Source organism: Podarcis liolepis, assembly GCF_965112155.1.
Source record: "Podarcis liolepis genome assembly, chromosome: 11".
NCBI lineage: Eukaryota > Metazoa > Chordata > Lepidosauria > Squamata > Lacertidae > Podarcis > Podarcis liolepis.
In genome coordinates this window covers 63053112-63073405 of record NC_139565.1, presented here as the reverse complement: position 1 = coordinate 63073405, position 20294 = coordinate 63053112, and the positions used below count along the sequence as shown (strand labels likewise).

The 20294-nt window shown below is 48.3% G+C and overlaps 1 protein-coding gene and 1 long non-coding RNA gene across 2 annotated transcripts in view; both read left to right on the top strand.

Annotated features, from left to right (window-relative positions):
• LOC310689134 overlaps positions 1–20294 on the top strand; it is a 283669-nt gene that overhangs the window by 95961 nt on the left and 167414 nt on the right. The window lies entirely within an intron of this gene.
• LOC310688892 (NACHT, LRR and PYD domains-containing protein 3-like) lies at positions 1637–18950 on the top strand. Its single transcript, XM_083465832.1, has 7 exons — positions 1637–1818; positions 6587–6886; positions 7807–9478; positions 10885–11055; positions 13602–13772; positions 15066–15236; positions 17742–18950. The coding sequence occupies exons 2-7, from the start codon at positions 6604–6606 to the stop codon at positions 17866–17868; spliced, it is 2595 nt and encodes an 864-aa protein (XP_083321958.1). The 5' UTR covers positions 1637–1818; positions 6587–6603; the 3' UTR covers positions 17869–18950.

The window sequence follows — 20294 nt, the reverse complement described above, 5'->3', positions numbered from 1 at the left end:
GGTTAAGAACAGTTTCAGGTTAAGAATGGACCTCCAGAACGAATTAAGTACTTAACCCGAGGTACCACTGTATGCCGTTTTTATGATAGTATTCTTGTTCTGCTGCAAAAGGCGCTTAGAATAAAACACAGCCCCCTGGTTCTGCTGTGTTACTGGCTCCTCCATAAAGTTTTGATAACTTCTGACATCAGAAGAACCTGCTGGATCAGGCCAGTGGACCTTCGAGTCCACCATCCTGTTCTCACAGTGGCCACCAGATGGGAGAAATTGCAAATTGCACTAGAGCACAACAGCACTCTTCCCAGTTGCGATTCCCAGCCACTGGTATTCAGAGGCATAAAGTTTCTGACAGTGGAGACAGAACACAGACATCCTGGCTAACAGCCATCGATAGTCCTCTCCATACATTTGTCCAATCCTCTTTTAAAGCCATTGGTAGCCATTGCTGCCTCTTGTGGGTGTGAGTTCCATAAGTTCAACTATGTGCTGCGTGAATAAGCCCTTGCTTTGAACTCTCCTGATCTCCAACATTTCTCCAGGACATACATCCTCTTGCAAACTTATATCGCGTCTCCCCTTCCTCGCCTTTCCTCTAAATTAAACCATCCTAAACACTGCAACTTCCCCTCATGGGAACATTGCATAGAATCTTAGAATTGCTGGGTTGAGAGGGACCCGAAGGCCCTCTGTGTTGATATTTTCACCTCCTCCCATTGCGAGAATCTCCTGATCTGATGTTTTCAGGAAGGACGGGCGGAAACTTCTATTCTTCCGCTCCTGACTCTGTGTGTGGAGAGAGTCGTATCTATGTACAGTGGTGCCTCGCAAGACGAAAAGACTCCGTTCTGTGATTCTCTTCGTCTAGCGGTTTTTTTCGTCTTGGGAAGCAAGCCCATTGAAGGATTAGCGGATTAGTGCTATTAGCGGCTTTTAGCGGCTTATCTGCTGATTGGATCAGCTGATAAGTGGCTTAGCGCTATTAGCGGCTTTTAGAGGCTTATCTGCTGATCAGATCAGCTGATAAGCGGCTTAGCGGCTTAGAAAAAGGGGGGAAGGGGGGGGAAACCAGCAGGAACTCGCAAGACATTGTCGTCTTGCGAAGCAAGCCCACAGGAGATTCGTTTTGCGAAGCACCTCCAAAACGGAAGACTCTTTCGTCTAGCGAGTTTTCCGTCTTGCGGGGCACCACTGTAGTGACTAGATGGCTGAGTGGGAGCTGTAACACTCATGCAAGCCAGTAGTTCTTTAGCTTGTAGCAGCTATTAGAAATAAAAGAAGTTATTCTTCACGGCTAGCTTCCGCGTTATTTATACTCTGCCGAGTCTGGCGCTCACAATGCACAGTTGTGAGTGCAGTGCACTGAGACCTGCGTTCTAGGATTGGAAAGTCTCTGTAAGTGCTCCAGTCGCCTAGCCCAGTCAGAGCAGAACCAGTTATTGAGCCCAGTCGCTGACATCGGTTGAAAGGCGTACTGACACTCTAGCCCAATCCGGTGCAATGCAGGAATCTCAGCTATATCCTACATAATAGATGGCTATCCAACCTTAAAAAACTCCAAGGAAAAACATTGGGGCGTTGCTAACAGAGGAGGGGAAATGGTTGCATGTGGGTCTTTCTGCAGCAAGCCTTTCGCGTGACTCTTGCATCATAAGCGACGCTGCCAGAGCTTGGGGCCATGGAGGGGGGAGCGGAGGGTTGGATTTTGCTTTTGCTTCGTCCAGTGAGAGCTGCCAGACAGTCTGCTCTGAGCTCCACGAGGAACTTCCATCGCTGTGCATTGTTAAAACTCTGTGTGGCCTTCCTTCCTCAAAAAACAAGGTCAGTGTGGTCTTTTTTTAACCACAAGGGACGGGCTGGCTTTCTTATTAATGGTATTGCATAAAGGTGACTCATCAGTCACTGGATTTGGGTGCTGCCAAGGGTGGCACAGGAGAAGATCTGATCTCTGTGACAGGAGGTTATTTTTTCCCTGCTTAACCCTCACCCAGAGGTGTGCGAGGACACCTTGGGGTGCAACTCCCATTCACCTTAGCGAGGCTTGAGCCAGGAGTGTGCCGTGCCATGTGAACCGTGGGCAAGTGCGCTTCTCATTTTGGACTTGGCAAATGTTTTGGGGACGGCTCATAACGGCAGAAGAGAGAGTGCGCAGAGAAGAGGAACGACGAGAACAGGAATGCAGAGTTGTTTTAAGGGGAAATCCCCGTTTGGCCTCGGAAAGAAACCACATGTTTTTGCGCTGCAATGCTTCTGTGGAGGAAAGGAGGCGATGATTTCTAGGCATCAAGGAGCCTGAGGAGCGAGTGGGGAGGTGTGAGCAGAGGAAGAGGGAGATGACTTGGGGGATGGGGCCAGTGATTTGTGGGATCCAGTGCCATCAGTGAGGAGAAGCCTTCCTCCATCACCAATGCCTTCCTTGTCTCAATGGAGCTTGAGTCCTCAGAGCCTTTAGAGCATGGGTAGGCAAACTAAGGCCTGGGGGCCAGATCCGGCCCAATCGCCTTCTAAATCCGGCCCTGGGGCGGTCCGGGAATCACTGTGTTTTTACATAAGTAGAATGTGCCCTTTTATTTAAAATGCCTCTCTGGGTTATTTGTGGGGCTTGCCTGGTGTTTTTACATGAGTAGAATGTGGGTTTCAGGTTTCAGAAATATGTATCATATAAAAATAAGATGGGATCAGGCAGCCGTTTTTCACCCCTTTGCCGTTTTCACAATGGGTGGTGATCAGAAAAAAACAGCTCAGTTGAAACAATTCCATACAAAACATACCAGAAAACACAGAACTTTAAAGTTCTGAAATCAAATGCCTTTTTAAAAATGGAGCAAGCCCACAAAGTGACCTATAAATACATTGTAACTGGGTTTGAATACATTTATTTTTATTTGGTGTTTTCCTCTAAGCCCAACCGTCTCGTGGATTTTATTCTGAGACTAAATCGTAAAGAAAAACAAATTTCATTTTCAAAACAGCCTTACACATTTTGTCCAACTGTTATTTAAAGGTCTTCTTTGGGAGCTATAAACACAAAGACCAGACATCGTATGAATATTCAACATTTGAAAACAAACTGAACTGATTGTATACAGGTTGCATATAAGCCTGCAGATACTTACTCAAAACCCAAAAGAGCCTGCAGAGATCTCTGTTAATTGCATCATCTGCTCACATAAACAGGGGGCTGAAATTATTATCTGAAGGCAACAAATTATATATTTTCTTAAGAACTGTACACAGGTGGTTTTAATATGTGGTAAGGAATCAAGGGCCTGGTGGATATGGGATCAAATCCCCACTCATCCATTAAGCCCAGTGGGTGATCTTAGGCCATTCACCTCCTTTCATCCTGACCTACTTCACAAAATTTAGGGAGGGTAAATAAGGGGGGGGGGAGAGAGAAAGAGATCCGTGCATGTATCTTCAGCTCCTTGCAGGTGTAATAAAAATCTGCCCTTATTCCCTTATGGGGGACACAAGAGCCCTTATAGAGTCTGTTGTAGGTTCTCCATCGGTCGGAGAAAATAACAGGCCAAACAGAGAATGCTGAGAAGCAAAGCAGCTCGTAAGCCTGATCTTTATTGAACTGTTGCAACAGGGTTCTCCCCTCTCACGCAGGAAAGGAGGAGGACCCAGAACCAAGGTGTGCCCGCCCTTATATAGACATTTTAAATTGCCCGCCCTGGAGTCTAAGACCACCCCCAGAGCTATATGAATGTTGAGAATTTGCAAAGTTTGGAAAGTCTAGCTTCAGCTGTAAAATTTGAGGACTTGGGAAATTAGGTTATAATTATGAAAGTACCAAAACTTAAAGTAATTTCTATGTGTATTTAAAGATAAAGGTAATCTGATAATAAGTACTTTAAACTTAAAGTATAATTATTTGAAAGTACAAAAAACGCATGAAACAAGGTAACAATTTGCTGATTTCTTTATTGTATAGAATGCAGGGTGAGGGAGATGTGGGGAAGTCCAGTTGGTTATGGAAAAAAAGTTTTGGAAAGATGAAACTTTTTTCTTTTATTATTTTTCTTTTTCTCTTTTTTGCTCTGTTGTTTTTGTCATTTATCTGATTATATATTTGTACCTGGAAAAAAGCAATAAAAAAATATTATTAAAAAAAAAAATAAGACCACCCCCAGAAACATCATACCTACATCACAGAAAGGGGTGTAGCTCAAGGCCACCCCCAGATACATCATACCTAACATCACAGAAAGGGCAGTCTACAACAGAAATCTGAGTGCGTTGTTTATCTCCTGTCTGCCAGGTTACCTGTTTAATGGTCACTTGATTGGATTGCCTGGGGAGCCTGGCCAGTCTTTTGTAATGATAAATACTTAGTTCCTGAGCCAGGTCACAGGCTCACCCTATTCAAACACAGACAGACATACCCTTAAGACAGTGTTTCCCAACCTTTTTTGGGCAAAGGCACACTTGTTTCATGAAAAAAATCTCGAGGCACACCACCATTACAGCCCCGTGACGTCAGCGCGCAGCGTCACGCCGGGAGGGACATGAATTGCTAGCAAATTACATAATCACCTCCTTGAGGGCTGGCTCATCTTCTCCGAAGGCAGAACCCCATGAATTAACAGCACAGACTCACACCATAGCCAAGACGAGGGGGGGAAACCTCAGTCATGCACAGTCATGCACATGTGGGGGCTAAATGAGGACGAAGACCGGGCAGAGAGCAGGGTTCAAATCATCCCACCTGGCCAGGACAATCCCTGGGTGCTCCCTTGGGCCACTCGCCTGACCCACCTCGCAGGGCTGTTGTTGCGAGGATAACACGGGGAGAACCACGCGCGCCCCCGGGAGCTCCTTGGAGGAGAAAGCGGGCGATGAATGCAATGCACGAAATATATGAGAGGCAACCAGGTTTTGCAGGTGAGGGGCCCCCGCCAGCCTCCGCTTCCAACACCCGGCGCAATGACGCCGAAGTTTCCCCCCGGGCTCGGCTCGGGGAGCAGCGCTGCTCCCCCCCGGCTCCCCTTCGCCCTCCCGGCTCTCTCTGCCGCCCACTGGGGACCCCCCTCACCTGCCAAGTCCGAAGCGCCGGTGGAAGTTGCATGCATGCATGCAGGGCGCCGCGTTGCCATTGCATTGCACTGCACTCCATGCAACGCCTGCACGCATGCATTGCCTTGCACGCCCGCCAAGGGGTCTCCCCGCAGTCCTATGCGTCCCCTCCGGCGCGGATGCAGCATTGCAAAAATAAAAAACCCCCGGCGCAGCCCTACCTGGGGGGCAGCCTCCGCCGCTCCGCCTCCGCGGGGATCCCCGGGCTCCATCCTGCCGCCCAATCTCCGCGGGGGCGCAGGCAGGCTGCGCGGGGTCTGCGCAGAAGAGCCTCTGACCGCCCGGCTGCCGCCGCCGCGCTCATTCCATGGCCGGGAGAAGAGCGCTTCAAACAAAGCGCCCGGCCCGCCAGGCCATGCTGGGAAACGTAGTTTGCGCACCCCGCGCGGGCGCGGAGCCCAAGGGCGAGGGGACTACGGATCCCGGCAGCCCCCGCGCCGGGGACGGAGGGGGAGAGGCCGGGTGCAGGGATGGAGGGACGGGTGGGCGAGCGAGTGAGTGAGTGGCAGCCGCCAAGCCTTGGCCGAGAGCCAGGAAGGGCCTCCCCGGAGGAGGAGGAGGAGGAGGAGGGAGGCGCAGAGCGGAAGGGAGGGAGGGAACCCCAGGGGTCATCTAGTGACGGCGCCCCAATCGAAAATTTGACTTTTTTAAAAAAAAATCTTTCGAATTTTTTAATTTTTCCCGCGGCACACCAGGCAACATCTCGCGGCACACTAGTGTGCCGCGGAACAGTGGTTGGGAAACACTGCCTTAAGACAGGATTTGTGAAGGAAAAGACAGTGGGGAGGCTTTTCCATTTTCCTTCGACCTTGCAGAGAAATATTTGAGGTCAATTTGGGAGGGACAAAATGGTTTCAGGACTTTTTCTGTGGGGTTTCAGACATGTGGTTTATATATGCTGTTATGAACATTTAATATGTGTGTGTGTGTGTGTGTGTGTGTGTGTGTGTGTGTGTGTATATTGCAGGTTTTGGTGTCTTCGGGTGTCTTCCCGTGTAAGAGTTGGGGTGTCTAGGCGACGTTTCGACCTCGTCGAAACGTCGCCTAGACACCCCAACTCTTACACGGGAAGACACCCGAAGACACCAAAACCTGCATTCCTGTACCCGTGAAAATCTACGAAAGCAAATATATATATATATATATATATATAAAATACCTTAAATATTTTATTTCACAGGAAAGGCAGGATAGAAATGTAATAAAAGAATAAATAAGTTAAATATATCTGAAACTTCAAAAGCTAATTGATAAAGCCTTTTCTGTACTTTGTTCAGTGTTGGGTCTCGATTCATAGTTACATTGCGGGAGCCTCTTGTGGCTGTTTTAATGTTTAACGGTGGCCTGTTCCTTTAGTTGATGATTAGCAGAATGAAAAACGAAAGTTGCCACAAGGAGGTTTCCGTTCCTGGATAAGGTTTTTGCTTTTTGTGTTTGTGCAGTGAGATAGCAAGCCCAGGAGCAGAGGCAGTCTAACTCAGTCTCTCCCCCCGCTTCCCATTTACAGACACATCTTGACTTGAAATGGAAGATTCGGGAGAACCCCTGGAAGATGCCCTCCTCTTTGCCCTGGACAACCTCTCTGAGGAGAACTTCAAGAGGTTCAAGAACAAGCTCTGCTTCCTGAAGATGGAGGGCAGAGCCAAAATCCCCCGGAACAAGCTAGAAAGCGCAGACACAATGGATACTGTCTGGCTCCTCTTGGATGCCTATGGCCAGGATGGGGCGTGGGAAGTGGCCGTGGCCGTCCTCAAGGCAGTCAGCTTGCGGGATTCGGCCACCAGGCTCCAGAAATGGAAACAGAACGGTAAGAGACTTGCACTCTGCTTACTAAGGTTGCATGGGGTGAAAAGTTCAACAACTTTGGGCCATCTCCCCTCATTTTCTTAAAATTGAGCCCCCCAAAATAGGGGGGATCTTATACATGGGAGCGTCTTATAGACGGAAATAGAGAAAGAGTGGAGAAATAGGAACAACCATACATATGTGGTGGAGGTGTGGGGAAATTAAGAAATTTTGGGTAGTAGTACATGAAGAACTAAAGAAGATGTTGAAAATATCAATAACAAAGAAACCAGAGACATATCTCCTTGGATTGATAGACGAAGAGATACCACGGGGGGTGGGGATTTTTCTATATGCAAGTACAGCCACTAGAATAGTGATTGCTGCTAGATGGAAGTCACAAACTATACCCACAAAGGAGGAATGGATTTGTAAACTAAATGAACATTTAATTTTGGCAAAATTAACTGCTGTAATAAGAAACCAGTTGAATCAAAAATTGAAAAAGGAGTGGAAATGTTTTGATGAATATATGGCAAAATATTGCTCAAAAAAAAAAAAGACACGCTAATATGCCTAGTTTAAAATGTGATGGAAGAAAAATTAGCAAGGAAAGATAATAAGAACATATAGATGATTTGAGAAGATTGTAGAATGCAAAGGTTATTGTAAACTGTATAATGTGGAGGAAATTGAGTGGGGGCGGAGGGAAGTGGGAGGAAGGAAAAAAGAATAATACGATGGATTGAGGAAATATAAATGTAAATGTATGGGGGGATGGGGAGGAAATGGTGTAGGCTTTGGTACATCTGTATTGTAATGTAATAGGTGAAAACCAATAAATCAATCAATATAAAAAGATAGCCCTTGCTAATAAAACAACTTATTTCCCCATGCTGTGGCCCCTCCCCTGACACCCCTCTCATTGTGTGATTGCATTAGATCGCAGGAAGAAATATAAAAGCTGTATCCAAGAGAACTTCGGGGGCATTCCTGAATGTGACTCCCCTTCTTCCGGCCAAGTGGTGAGCCTCCCCCAAAGATATACAGAGTTGCTCTTCTGCAGGAAACGGGATCCTCAACAGAGAACCCAGGAGGTTGCATCCATGGAGAGGAAGCAACGAGAGTTGGAGGTTCACCAAGGAGACGGGCCGGAAGAAGTCAGCATGGAGAATTTGTTTGGTCCAGATGCTCAGGGGGAAAGCTCCAGAACCGTTGTGCTGCTTGGTCCCGCTGGGGTGGGGAAGACCACAGCCCTGCGGAAGATAATGCTGGACTGGGCATCTGGCAAGTTCTGGCAGGAGAGGTTCGAGCATGTCTTCTACATCTCCTGCAAAGCAGTGAACTATGGCAAGGGACTCATGACCGTAGCTGAGCTGGTACTCAGCAGCTGCCCTCCAGGAACCCTCCTAGCAGAGGATGCCTTCATGAACCAAGACAGCATCCTCATCCTCATCGACAGCTTTGATGAGCTGGAGACCAGCAGGCTTCCAAGTGACGTTACTTGCAGCGACCTCCACAAAAAGCAGGCCGCCGTGTCTTTGATGATGGGTCTACTCAGGAGGAGGCTCCTTCCCAAGTGCCATCTCATTGTGGCCACGAGGCCCGTGGCTTTGGGGGCACTACTGCCATGCCTGAGGTCTCCATGGTTGGTGGAAGTGTTGGGATTTCGACCGGCTCAGAGGGAGGAATATTTCCAACGCTTCTTTGAGACCAAGGAAGACGCCACTCGTGCCTTTGAAATCGTGAGAAGGAATGAAACTCTGTTCAGCTTATGCTTCCTCCCTGCTCTGTGCTGGATTTTCTGCACCGCCTTCAGGCGGAAACCCCAAAAGGACCTCCTTAATGCTATCCCGGAGACTGCGACCGTCACGGAAATCCACCTGCAGCTCCTCTTCAGCTTCTTGGGTTGCAACCCAAAGCTGAGCAACTTGAAAGATCTCTGCTCCTTAGCCAAGGATGGTGTTCTCCATAAGAAGGTGAGCTTTGGCGAAGAAGAGCTGAAAGAACATTGTGTGGCCTGTTCAGACTCGGAAACCCTTTCTGTCCTCCGGAAAGATGTCCATGCGGCAATAACTTACAGCTTTGTTCACTTAAGTTTCCAGGAATTATTTGCAGCCTTGTTCTACCTGCTGGACACAGATGGGGACTCATCATTCAGGATCCTGAACGAGCGACTGGGAAACAAGAAAGAGGGCAGAGGCAACTCTTTCACGCTGGTGCGTTTCCTCTTTGGCCTCTCCAACGCAAAGAGGATGGACCTCCTGCAAGAAGCATGGGGCTGCCAGATGTCCAGGACCAGGCTCTGGCAGGAGATGCTGAGCTGGGTGGACCAGGAAGCAACGCGTCAGTCCTTTGGGAGAGGGGAGCAACTCCTGGAGCTCTGCCACTGCGTCTACGAGATGGAGGACCCTCAGTTTGCCGAGAGCATCCTGAGGCACGTCCATGACTTGGACCTCCGAGACTTGCTCTTCTCCAAGCTGGATTTTGCTGCTCTTTCGTTTTGTCTAACCGCTTCTCCGTCTCTCTGCTCGCTTCGGCTCTCTGGCTACGAGTTGGGGCCCACAGCATTCCGCCAGCTCTTGCCAGGACTGCTGAAGCCCTCGGAGATCCAGTAAGTGCATCTGAAAGACCCACCAGTGATCCTTGTTGGGTCAATGGGACTTAAGTAGGGTGGCCCTCTGTCCAGAATAGGGGCTCACCTCGTGGCTCAGTGAGTTTAGCCACCCAGGGCTCAAATCAGAGGGACGGCCCTACCATTGAGCAGAGTGAGGCAACTGCTTCAGGTGGCAGAAGCTTGGGAGACGGGAAGCAACGGCTACTGTTTTACAAGGCTACAGTGGGCCACTATTTCGGCTGAAGTTGCAGGGAGTCAGAGATGGGGCTTGCGGTTTCCGTTAGCAGCCTTTCCCCTTCACAACTGAACCATGACTGGATAGTTCAGTTGGTTAGAGTAAGGTTACCATATTTTTTTCAATAAATCCACGCACACTATAAATCAATCAATCAATCAATCAATCTACATGTTCAGGATGTTGATGCTGCAGTGATGGCGGTGGCAGAGGGGCGCCACCGCCTTGACCTCAGCTGCCACGTTTCCCCTTCCTCCGAGGCTTCTATCTCCTTTCTCCATGAACCTGGGCAGCCCCTGAGTTGGTGGTTCTTTGGTGGTGGTGGTGTGGAAGCAGTGCATGGTGGGTCAGGCATGGAATGCGGAGGAGGAGGGCTGAGAGCGGCGGCGGAGGAGAGGCTCAAGCAGCGCAATGCCTCCCTTTTCATTGGAGCAGCCCCAATTCCATTCCTACTTGCGTGCAAGCAGGAGGGGGCGGGGATCTCTCAGCTGGGAAACGAGGCTTCCCGTTGCCTAACTGAGAGATCCCTGCCCCCTCCTGCTGGCACGCAGGCTCTGATAGGCAGTGTGAAGCCTCCCTTCACAGCTTGGTAGCTGGGGTCAGGAAGGTGGAGGGAGCCCGGAAGCTGCATCTTTGAGCCCCTGCACCACCATCATTTGGGGACCTCCGAGCAGCTCCTGAAGCCAGCCAGAGCCAAGTGCTCTGGGCTCCTGAGACTGCCGTTGCTGTATTTCCCGGGGACATTAGATGAAACCCAGGGACATTCCGGGGATGGAATTTGTCCGGGGACTTATTTGCAAATCCGGGGACTGTCCCCAGGAAACGGGGACGCCTGGTAACCCTAGGTTAGAGCGTGGTGCTGATAATGCCAAGGTTGTAGGTTCGATCCCTGTATGGGACAGGTGCATATTCTTGCATCCCAGGGGGCTCGGCTAGATGGGCCTCAGGGTCCCTTCCAACTCTACAAACATATGATTCTATGGCTGGCTGCCCCAAAACAGAGGCCCTTGCGAGGAGAGAAGGCTCCCTGCTCCATCAAACCAGACAACCAAAGACCACTTCCAAAGGTTTATATTGACTTGTGGATCACTAAATGGGAACATTTTACGGATGTATACTGATACCGTTTGCCCTTTGTCCTAATCCTCCTGCTTTCGGTTTTCTCCAGGCTGAACCGCTGTGGGCTCCTATCTGCTGCAGGCCAAGATCTTTCTTCTGTCGTGGCGGCTAATCAGTGTCTGACCGGTCTGGATCTGGGTGAAAATCCACTGGGAGATTTGGGCGTGATCCACTTATGCCAGGGGCTTCTCGATCCACACTGTCAACTACAGAGGCTCCGGTACGTGGCTCCCTCTTCTCCAGCATTAAAATAGAGACACCCCAGACACGCCCTTCCTTTGATGCTGGAGGCTGCACATAGCATCATTCCTAGCCTTACGCTTTATGAGTAGCCTTACGCTTTATGAATTTATTTCATCCCCTTTTAAAGCCAATTTGGCGGCCATCGTTGCACCTCTTCCTGGTAACGATGAATGTGAAACACAAAAGAATGAACGTTTTTGCAGTGCCTCTGCCTGCCTCGCCCGCAATAACAAGAAGGAAGTGCTCACTCTTACATTGTGTCCTATAGAACTCATTGCCACAGGATCTTGTGGCTGTTTGTATATATGGCTCTTTGTATATATGGGTGTGTAACGTGCGTAACCTGGCGTGCTCTGGTCCATGGCGTCATGAAGAGTCAGACACAACTAAATGACTAAACAACAACATGTGGTATAATAAATACATGGGATACAGATCTAGCAGGTGCTCAATAATAATTTAATAATAATTTATTATTTATACCCCGCCCATCTGACTGGGTCTCCCCAGCCACTCTGGGCAGCTTCCAACCAAATATCAAAAACAATACAGCGTCAGACATTAAAAACTTCCCTAAACAGGGCCGCCTTCAGGTGTCTTTTAAAAGTAAAATAGTTGCTTATTGCCTTGACATCTGAAGGGAGGGCGTTCCACAGGGCAGGCACCACCACCGAGAAGGCCCTCTGCCTGGTTCCCTGTAACTTCACTTCTCGCAATGAGAGAACCGCCATTCCCTTGGCGCTGGACCTCAGTGTCTGGGCTGGATGATGGGGGTGGAGATGCTCCTTCAGGTATATAGGACCAAGGCCGTTTAGGGCTTTAAAGGTGACGTCTCAACTATCTGCCCCCCATCCCCTTAGCGGAATCAACAGACATAGGTAACATTAAAATCACAGATCATGCCCCAGTTGTAGTCACTGTTAAAATCGGAGAGGGAACACAAGCCAACCCTTCATGGTCCTTCAGCCCCATCCTAACTACAAACAAACAAATTAGATAGAGTTACAGATAGGTAGCCGTGTTGGTCTGCCGTAGTCAAAATAAAAAAATTCCTTCCAGTAGCACCTTAAAGACCAACTAAGTTAGTTCTTGGTATGAGCTTTCGTGCATGCACACGAAAGCTCATACCAAGAACTAACTTAGTTGGTCTTTAAGGTGCTACTGGAAGAAATTAGAGAGAGTCTCACAAAAACTGTACAAAACTACTTCAAGGACGCAGTGAAAGCGGTCACCAGAGGAGCTTGCATAAAAGAGAAAGCATTCCTTAAAAAAACAAACCTCCTCAAAAATTAACAAAATAGAACAAGAGAACTATGTGCCCCCTCCCTTCTGGTTCTGTTGTCATTGCAGAGGGCGATGTTTATGTTGCAAATTTATTGTAAAGTATGTGTTGGTCTTTTGCTTATTTTGCTTTGGTTCTTGTCTGTTTTTGTAAGTTTTTGGCTGTTTTAAATTTGGAGGTTTAAATATATATATGTTGGTGGTGGGAAACTGTCGTGTGACGGGCCAATGGCCGTAATAAATATCAATCAATCAATCAACCTCCTCAAAAATTAACAAAATAGAACAAGACAACTATCTGCCCCCTCCCTTCTGGTTCTGTTGTCATTATCTTGTAACTGGGTAACTCCTCCCCAAGCTGTTCAGCTCCTGTCTCTTCCTCTGCATCTGAACATGCTACGGACAAGGGGTGCGCGTGACTATTTCCCCGCCAGCTCTCCATCAGATAGAAGCTGGTCTGCCATGGAATGTATTCCCCAGTCCTCGTCTTCAGACCATTCCCTGACAGGGAGCTTGGTATGATTAGCCCCATATTATAGATGAAGAGACTGAGGGTGTCTTCAGTTTCTGCCAAGATACTCAGTAAGTTCACACTTGGTAGTGAAATTTGGACTGAGGATTCCTCTGCTCACAGCAAATGATCATAACCACTTGTAGCTTTCACAAGCACATCGCTCTGATCACCAAAATTGCGGCATCTGCTGCTGCAAACAGTATGTATCTGGCTACTAGATGTCGGGGAAGTAGCCCTGTGACGGAGATATCCACATCCCGCTGTTAATCTTATTTCGTTTATTTTATTCCGTTTATGAATTGCTCCCCATAAAATATCGCAATACAATTTCACAACAGAAACAACCAGGAATAAAAACAATGACACCATTTCGTTGATGAAAACCATGATCATTTGTTATTTGAAAAAACCCATCCAAAGCACTTTCATATGTAGAAACAATTTCAATGGTTATGTGGATGTCAGCATCACATGGCTGCCTGTGAATTTATCTGCGGCACGTGGCTGGCCATCTTCGTGAGACTCAATGCCAATATCCAAAACTGCCCCATGGGTATTCAGGGTAGAGGAGATCACATACCATGAGACCCACAAGCCTCTCATTAGCTTTGTGCTTCCTGAACGATGGGAGGAAAAGGTTACGGTCACATCCCAGCCTGGCGCTGTGAGCGCCTATCCCAGCTGCAAAGCCCCTTTCTGGAGCTCATTTCCACCTCCATCTCCTGCAGGCTACATTGCTGCAACCTGACGGCTGGCGCATGTGAGCCCCTTTCAGAGGTCCTGGCATCCAAGCCGTCGCTCTCTGAGCTGGATCTGGGAGAGAACAACCTGGGCAATGAGGGGACCAGGAAGCTGTGTGAGGGGCTGAAGCACCCACAGTCCAGGTTGCAAAGACTCACGTAAGTGGCTTCTTCATCATCTCTGCTTATTCCTCCACCTCCAAGAGCTCTTCTCATCATTCCACAACTGTGCCCTGTAAAAATCCGATCTGCACGTAACAAATTTCATAGAATTGTAGAATTGTAGAGTTGTAAGGGACCACAAAGGAGGGACGTGGGTGGTGCTGTGGTCTAAACCACTGAGCCTCTTGGGCTTGCCGATCAGAAGGTCTGCGGTTCGAATCCCCGTGACAGGGTGAGCTCCCGTTGCTCAGTCCCTACTCCTGCCGACCTAGCAGTTCAAAAGCATGTCAAAGTGCAAGTAGATAAATAGGTACCACTCTGGTGGGAAGGTAAACGGCGTTTCCATATGTGCTCTGGTTCACCAGAAGCGGCTTAGTCATGCTGGCCACATGACCCAGAAGCTGAACACCGGCTCCCTCGGCCAATAAAGCGAGATGAGCGCCGCAACCCCAGAGTCGGCCATGACTGGACCTAATGGTCAGGGGTCCTTTTACCTTTACCTAAGGGACTACAAGGACCATCTAGCGCAGGCAAGTCCAACTTCAAGTAGGTTGTGATCTACTACCCAGTATCAAAAACTGGCAGTGATCTACCACACTCTCCCATTCTCATTATTCACCAAGTGTTCCCTTCTCCCACCCCTCCGAAGTCATTTAAGTTTGTTTAATTAGTTAGTTAATTAATTAATTAAGGGATATTTATTTCACAGGTACAGTAGTTCTGTTTGGATATCATCATGACAGATCCAAATAGTTACTAGATGGACAAGTAGCTAAACAAGTGAGAAAAGTTAAACTATATTTTTATATTAGTTTACACAGATCTAAGAGGCCAGTTGGAGCGCTAGGCTTCTTTCTCTCTCTCTCTCTCTCCCTCCCCCCCCCCAAGCCCTTTCTCTCTCTGTGGGGCCATTTGGAGCATGCTGGGCTTCAATAAATCGACCAAAACTAATCCTGTGATTGACAGGTCGATCGTGATTGACGTGTTGGACATGCCTGATCCAGCCCCCTGCAATGGAGGAATCGTTTGCCCAGCCTGGGGCTCAAACCCACAACCCTGAGATTAAGTCTCATGCCCTAGCAACTGAGCTATTTGAACAAATTAAAACGGGCGTAACCTTCATGTATACATTTGAAAAAGATCAGCCAAAATATAACTAAACCAAACTCTTCTTGTGTGGCATTTGGGACGTTCAGGTCCCAGTTTGTTATTTTGCCTGTGGGACATATTTTCTCTTCATTCAGTTTCATCTTTCCAGGTGTCGCAAATCCCCTTTGTCTTCCTTTGCAGGTTGCACCTTTGCGGTCTCACAGCCGGGGCGTGTGAGGATCTGGCCTCCGTCCTGGAATCCCACGAGAGCCTGGCGGAGCTGGGCTTAGGGGGGAACAGCCTAGGAGATGTGGGCGTCAGACACCTGTGTGTCTCACTGGCAAAGCAGCACTGCAGACTCCAGAGGCTGGCGTAAGTATTCCCCTGCCCGACCTCTCCCATCTTCAGCTTTTCTGCAGGTTGTTTAGAGTTCATAAGGGACGTGGGTGGGGCTGTGGGTTAAACCACAGAGCCTAGGGCTTGCCAATCAGAAGGTCGGCGGTTTGAATCCCCACGACGGGGTGAGCTCCCATTGCTCGGTCTCTGCTCCTGCCAACCTAGCAGTTCGAAAGCACGTCAAAGTGCAAGTAGATAATTAGGTTCCGCTCCGGCAGGAAGGTAAACGGTGTTTCCGTGCGCTGCTCTGGTTCGCCAGAAGCGGCTTAGTCCTGCTGTCCACATGACTCAGAAGCTGTACGCCGGCTCCCTCGGCCAATAAAGTGAGATGAGCGCCGCAACCCCAAAGTTGTCCGCGACTGGACCTAATGGTCAGGAGTACCTTTACCTTTGGAGTTCATAGTCATTCATGTTCAAAAGGACAATCTTAAGTTCTCCAAATTTCCCCCTCAGTTTGTGATGTCACTCAAGTCAGTTGTCTCTCCTGCCCTTCTCATCATCGACACACCATGGTTCCTCCAGGTTGTCAGTATTATTATTGGGGGGGGGGGTCTTCAAGCACATACAGTGGTGCCTCGCAAGACGAAAAGAATCCGTTCTGTGATTCTCTTCGTCTAGTGGTTTTTTCGTCTTGCGAAGCAAGCCCATTGAAGGATTAGCGGATTAGCACTATTAGCGGCTTTTAGCAGCTTATCTGCTGATCGGATCAGCTGATAAGCGGCTTAGCGGCTTAGAAAAGGGGGGGAGGGGGAAAAAACCCGCAGGAACTTGCGAGGCATTTTTGTCTTGCGAAGCAAGCCCATAGGAAATTCGTTTTGCGAAGCACCTCCAAAACGGAAAACTCTTTCGTCTAGCGAGTTTTCCGTCTTGCGAGGCATTCCTCTTGCGGGGCACCACTGTACCAGAAATTTAGGTCTGCACAATTAAAATGGATGAAAGCATTGTGAGACAGGGAAATGCACTGCAAAGTGTAGGGCGAACAAATGATTAGCAGGAAGACGCATGAACGATGCACAATCTAATCATGGAAGGAGCCCCCTGCGAGGAGGCAGGGAGAGGATGACCGTTTGACAACTTAATCGTGGAAGTAGAACCGGAATCCTAACAATATAGAACTAATTGGGAAGATTAATTTGGAATAGCTAGGAATTGCTAACTTGACCACCCTGATAGGAAGCCAAGAGAATTACAATGGTACCTTGGTTCTCAAACACCTTGGTACTTGAACAACTTGGAACCAGAATGCTGCAAATCCGGAAGTAAGTGTTCTGGTTTGCGAACTTTTTTTGGAAGCTGAACGTGCTCCGTTTTGATTGCCACACTTCCGTTTTGAGTGTTACACTGAGGTCTGTTTGTTTTTGCTATTTATTTTGCGTTTTTTGTTTATGCGGCTCTTTTGTTTTGTTTTTGTGACTGTGTGGAGCCCAGTTCAACTACTGATGATTGATTGTGTGACTGCAATATAGTTTATTGCTTTCATTTTGTGGACCAGTGGTCTTGTTAGATGGTAAAATTCGTGTTAAATTGCTGTTCTAGGGGTTGTTTTTAAAAGTCTGGAACAGATTAATCCATTTTGCATTACTTTCTATGGGAAAGCATGACTTGGTTTTGGAATGCTTTGGTTTTGGAACGGACTTCCAGAATGGATTAAGTTTGAGAACCAAGGTACCACTATATAAAGGTAAAGGTAAAGGGACCCCTGATCATTAGGTCCAGTCGCGGACGACTCTTGGGTTGCGGCACTCATCTCGGTTTCCTGGCCGAGGGAGCCGGCGTACAGCTTCCGGGTCATGTGGCCAGCATGACTAAGCCGCTTCTGGCGAACCAGAGCAGTGCATGGAAATGCCATTTACCTTTCTGCCGGAGTGGTACCTATTTATCTACTTGCACTTTGACGTGCTTTTGAACTGCTAGGTTGGCAGGAGCAGGGACCAAACAACGGGAACTCACCCCGTCGCGGGGATTCGAACCTCCGACCTTCTGATCAGTAAGTCCTAGGCTCTGTGGTTTAACCCACAGTGCCACCCACGTCCCTCAGCACTATATAGAGAAGTCCTACAGCTGAAGTGGTTATGGGAGAGAGTTAGGACCATAGCTGTCAACGTTTCCCCTTTTTAAAGGGAAATTCCCTTATTCCAAATAGGATTCCTCATAAGAAAAGGGAAAAGTTGACAGCTATGGTTAGGACCTGAAGGCCTTGGAATGGATGGATTGTAAGCTGCTAGGAAACTAGGTCTCTGCTGTGCTCCGGGGAGAGAAAATGGCCCCCCAGGAAACTGTTCCCTGTTTCTGGCGTCAGCTTAGAGGCTTCCAGGTCTCAGTCAAACTAGCCAGTTGGCATCAGCTTTGGCAGCCAAGAGCCTCTTTGCCTGAAAGCTTCGCCAAGTGGATGACCCCACTAGAGATTTGCAAGCAGACTTTTCCCTCTTGGGGGAGCCTCCTTTCTGACGATGCGGTTTTTCTCCTCCTTCCTCCTTCCAGACTTACAATGTGGACCCTAAATCGCATCACCCAGAAAAAACTGCAGGCCGCTCAGGCTGCACGCCCTCGGCTGATCCTGACCTCCTATTATCCACCCGGCTGTGCCGCCTTCCCAGGGGATGAGTAATGGGATATTCACACGACTTACCACTCGAGCACCAGCAGATTGCTTGCAGATTGTGTGAAACCAGAGCCAAGCACCACCGATGATTGCCACCCACCAGGTGTTGAGCTGCAAACAGCCACTTGAACATTGCACTGCTTACATGCATGTGTGAATTGGCCGAAGGCTTCAGCAGTACTTCATTGTGGCTGGCGACCCTGCCAGGTAACAGCCCCTCCAGCCTTAAATGGAGAGCAGCAGGCCATCGAAATGTCTGACCTACACAGACTAGAAACAAAACCTTCCAAGCTACCCAATGACCTGGATTTTCCAAAATCAGGTGTGGTGCCTCCAGGGAGCGAAGCAAACGTGGCTTATTTTTGGCAGCTATTGGGCTTTTGGCTTTCTGCCTGGACGCTGAGGTCCAGCACCAAGGGCCTTCTGGCGGTTCCCTCATTGCGAGAAGCAAAGCTACAAGGAACCAGGCAGAGGGCCTTCTCGGTGGTGGCACCCGCCCTGTGGAACGCCCTCCCATCAGATGTCAAAGAGAAAAACAACTACCTGACATTTAGAAGACATCTGAAGGCAGCCCTGTTCAGGGAAGTTTTTAATGTGTGACATTTTAATGTATTTTTAATCTTTGTTGGAAGCCGCCCGAGTGGCTGGGGAAACCCAGCCAGATGGACGGGGTACAAATAATAAATTATTATTATTATTATTATTATTATTATTATTATTATTATTAAAGTTAGTGCCACATTCAAACTTGTGATTTATAAGGGAAGCCCTTCTGAGGGCAACAGCATAGTATTGTTAGGAATTTGGGGGCTCAGTCTGGATGACACCCCAAGTCCCTTCCAGTTCTTGGGATCCTGTTTTGCAAGGGGTGGAATGTGTAAGGGAAACTTTTCCAATGCAGTCCCTTTGTCTAGGTCAGTGGTGTCCAAACTTTTTTCAAAGAGGGCCAGTTTTGATGAAGTGAAGGGCCATGGGGGCTGACCAAAATTGTTAACAATTTTTTAGGATTGAAGTTGTTGAGCTTCTTTTATGATTTTACCCCAAAGTTGTTGAACTTTTTTTAGGGTTGAAGTTGTTGAGGGTTTTTTAGGGTTGAAGTTGTTGAAGTTAGGATTTTACCCCAGTAAATAAACTGCCACAGGGGCCAGATTAAGCTGGACTTTGACAACACTGGTCTAGCTGACAGGGTTTTTGGCTGACCAGTTAAGCACCGCGATGGGCATACCCAAAGAAGCTGCTCTGTGCCATAGAACAAATGAGTGAGCCCTCAGCCAAGTGCTAGGTAGGACAATAACCAAGAATCACGTGAGAGCGCTGAGCTAGGAGCAGGCTGGAAGGTGGAGACACAGAGACCTGCTTGCTCTGTGCTGCGACTAAGACAGAAGTTGTTCAGGCTGCGAGCCCCTCCTGCCTTATGCTCAGGTTGTTCCAAAAAAACCATATATCCTAAAGACAGCACTATCTCTACTGAGCTTCATTCCAAGGAAACCAATTCCTTGTGTACATAATTTTCAGAAAAATGTAAGAAGAGCCATGCCGGATGAGGCCACAGGCCTCTCTAGTCCATCATCCTGTTTTATTTATTACATTTCCATACAGCTCTTCATCTGAGGACCCCAATACACAGTTTAAAAGGCCATGGATTGTTTAATTAGCCCAAAGGCCTGGGAGAAGGGGAATATTTTTGACTGGCACCTGAAGATATGGAATGAAGTCTCCAGCCAAACCTCCCTGGGGACAGCTTGCCACAAGCAGGGAGTCACCGTAGAAAAGGCCTGCTCTTGTGTTGCCGCCCTCCGGACTTCTCGTGGAGGAGACACACAAAGAAGGGCCTCAGATGATGAATGCAGAGTCCGGGTTGCTTCATATGGGGAAAGACGGTCCTTGAGGTCTTGCAGTGCTCAGCCATTTAAGGCTTTAGAGGTCCAACCCAGCACTTTGAACTGGGCCCAGAAACTAATGGGCAGCCAATGCAGTTGGGCCAGAATCGGTGCAACTGTTAGAATTCCTGCTCCATGGTTGCAGTCATGGAATTTTTGTCTATCACATGATGATATATGTTTTGACTCCATAGAGTGAGAAGTGGCGAAGACAGGATGTTTGTGTTGCTGTGTTCTGTGAAGTGGGACTATTGTCCTTTGCTCTTTGCTGTCTGATGCTAGAGAGAGAGGGAGCCATGTTGCAGTGCTCCGTGTGTTTATCTGTAAATAAAGTAGATTAGCCAAAATGCTGAGTTGCTGAGGTCTGTTACGCAAACTGCGAACACTCTGCGGATCCCTAAGTGTGCTGGTGTCAGTTAGCATTGGTCGCTGTGATGTTCGGGCTGAAGAAAGCTTATGAAACTCCCGAACGAACGACCAGGAGGGAGAGAACATGCCAGCCGGGCATGTGTCTCTGCCAGGGTGCTACTCGAGTATAGGCTGAACTCCTGA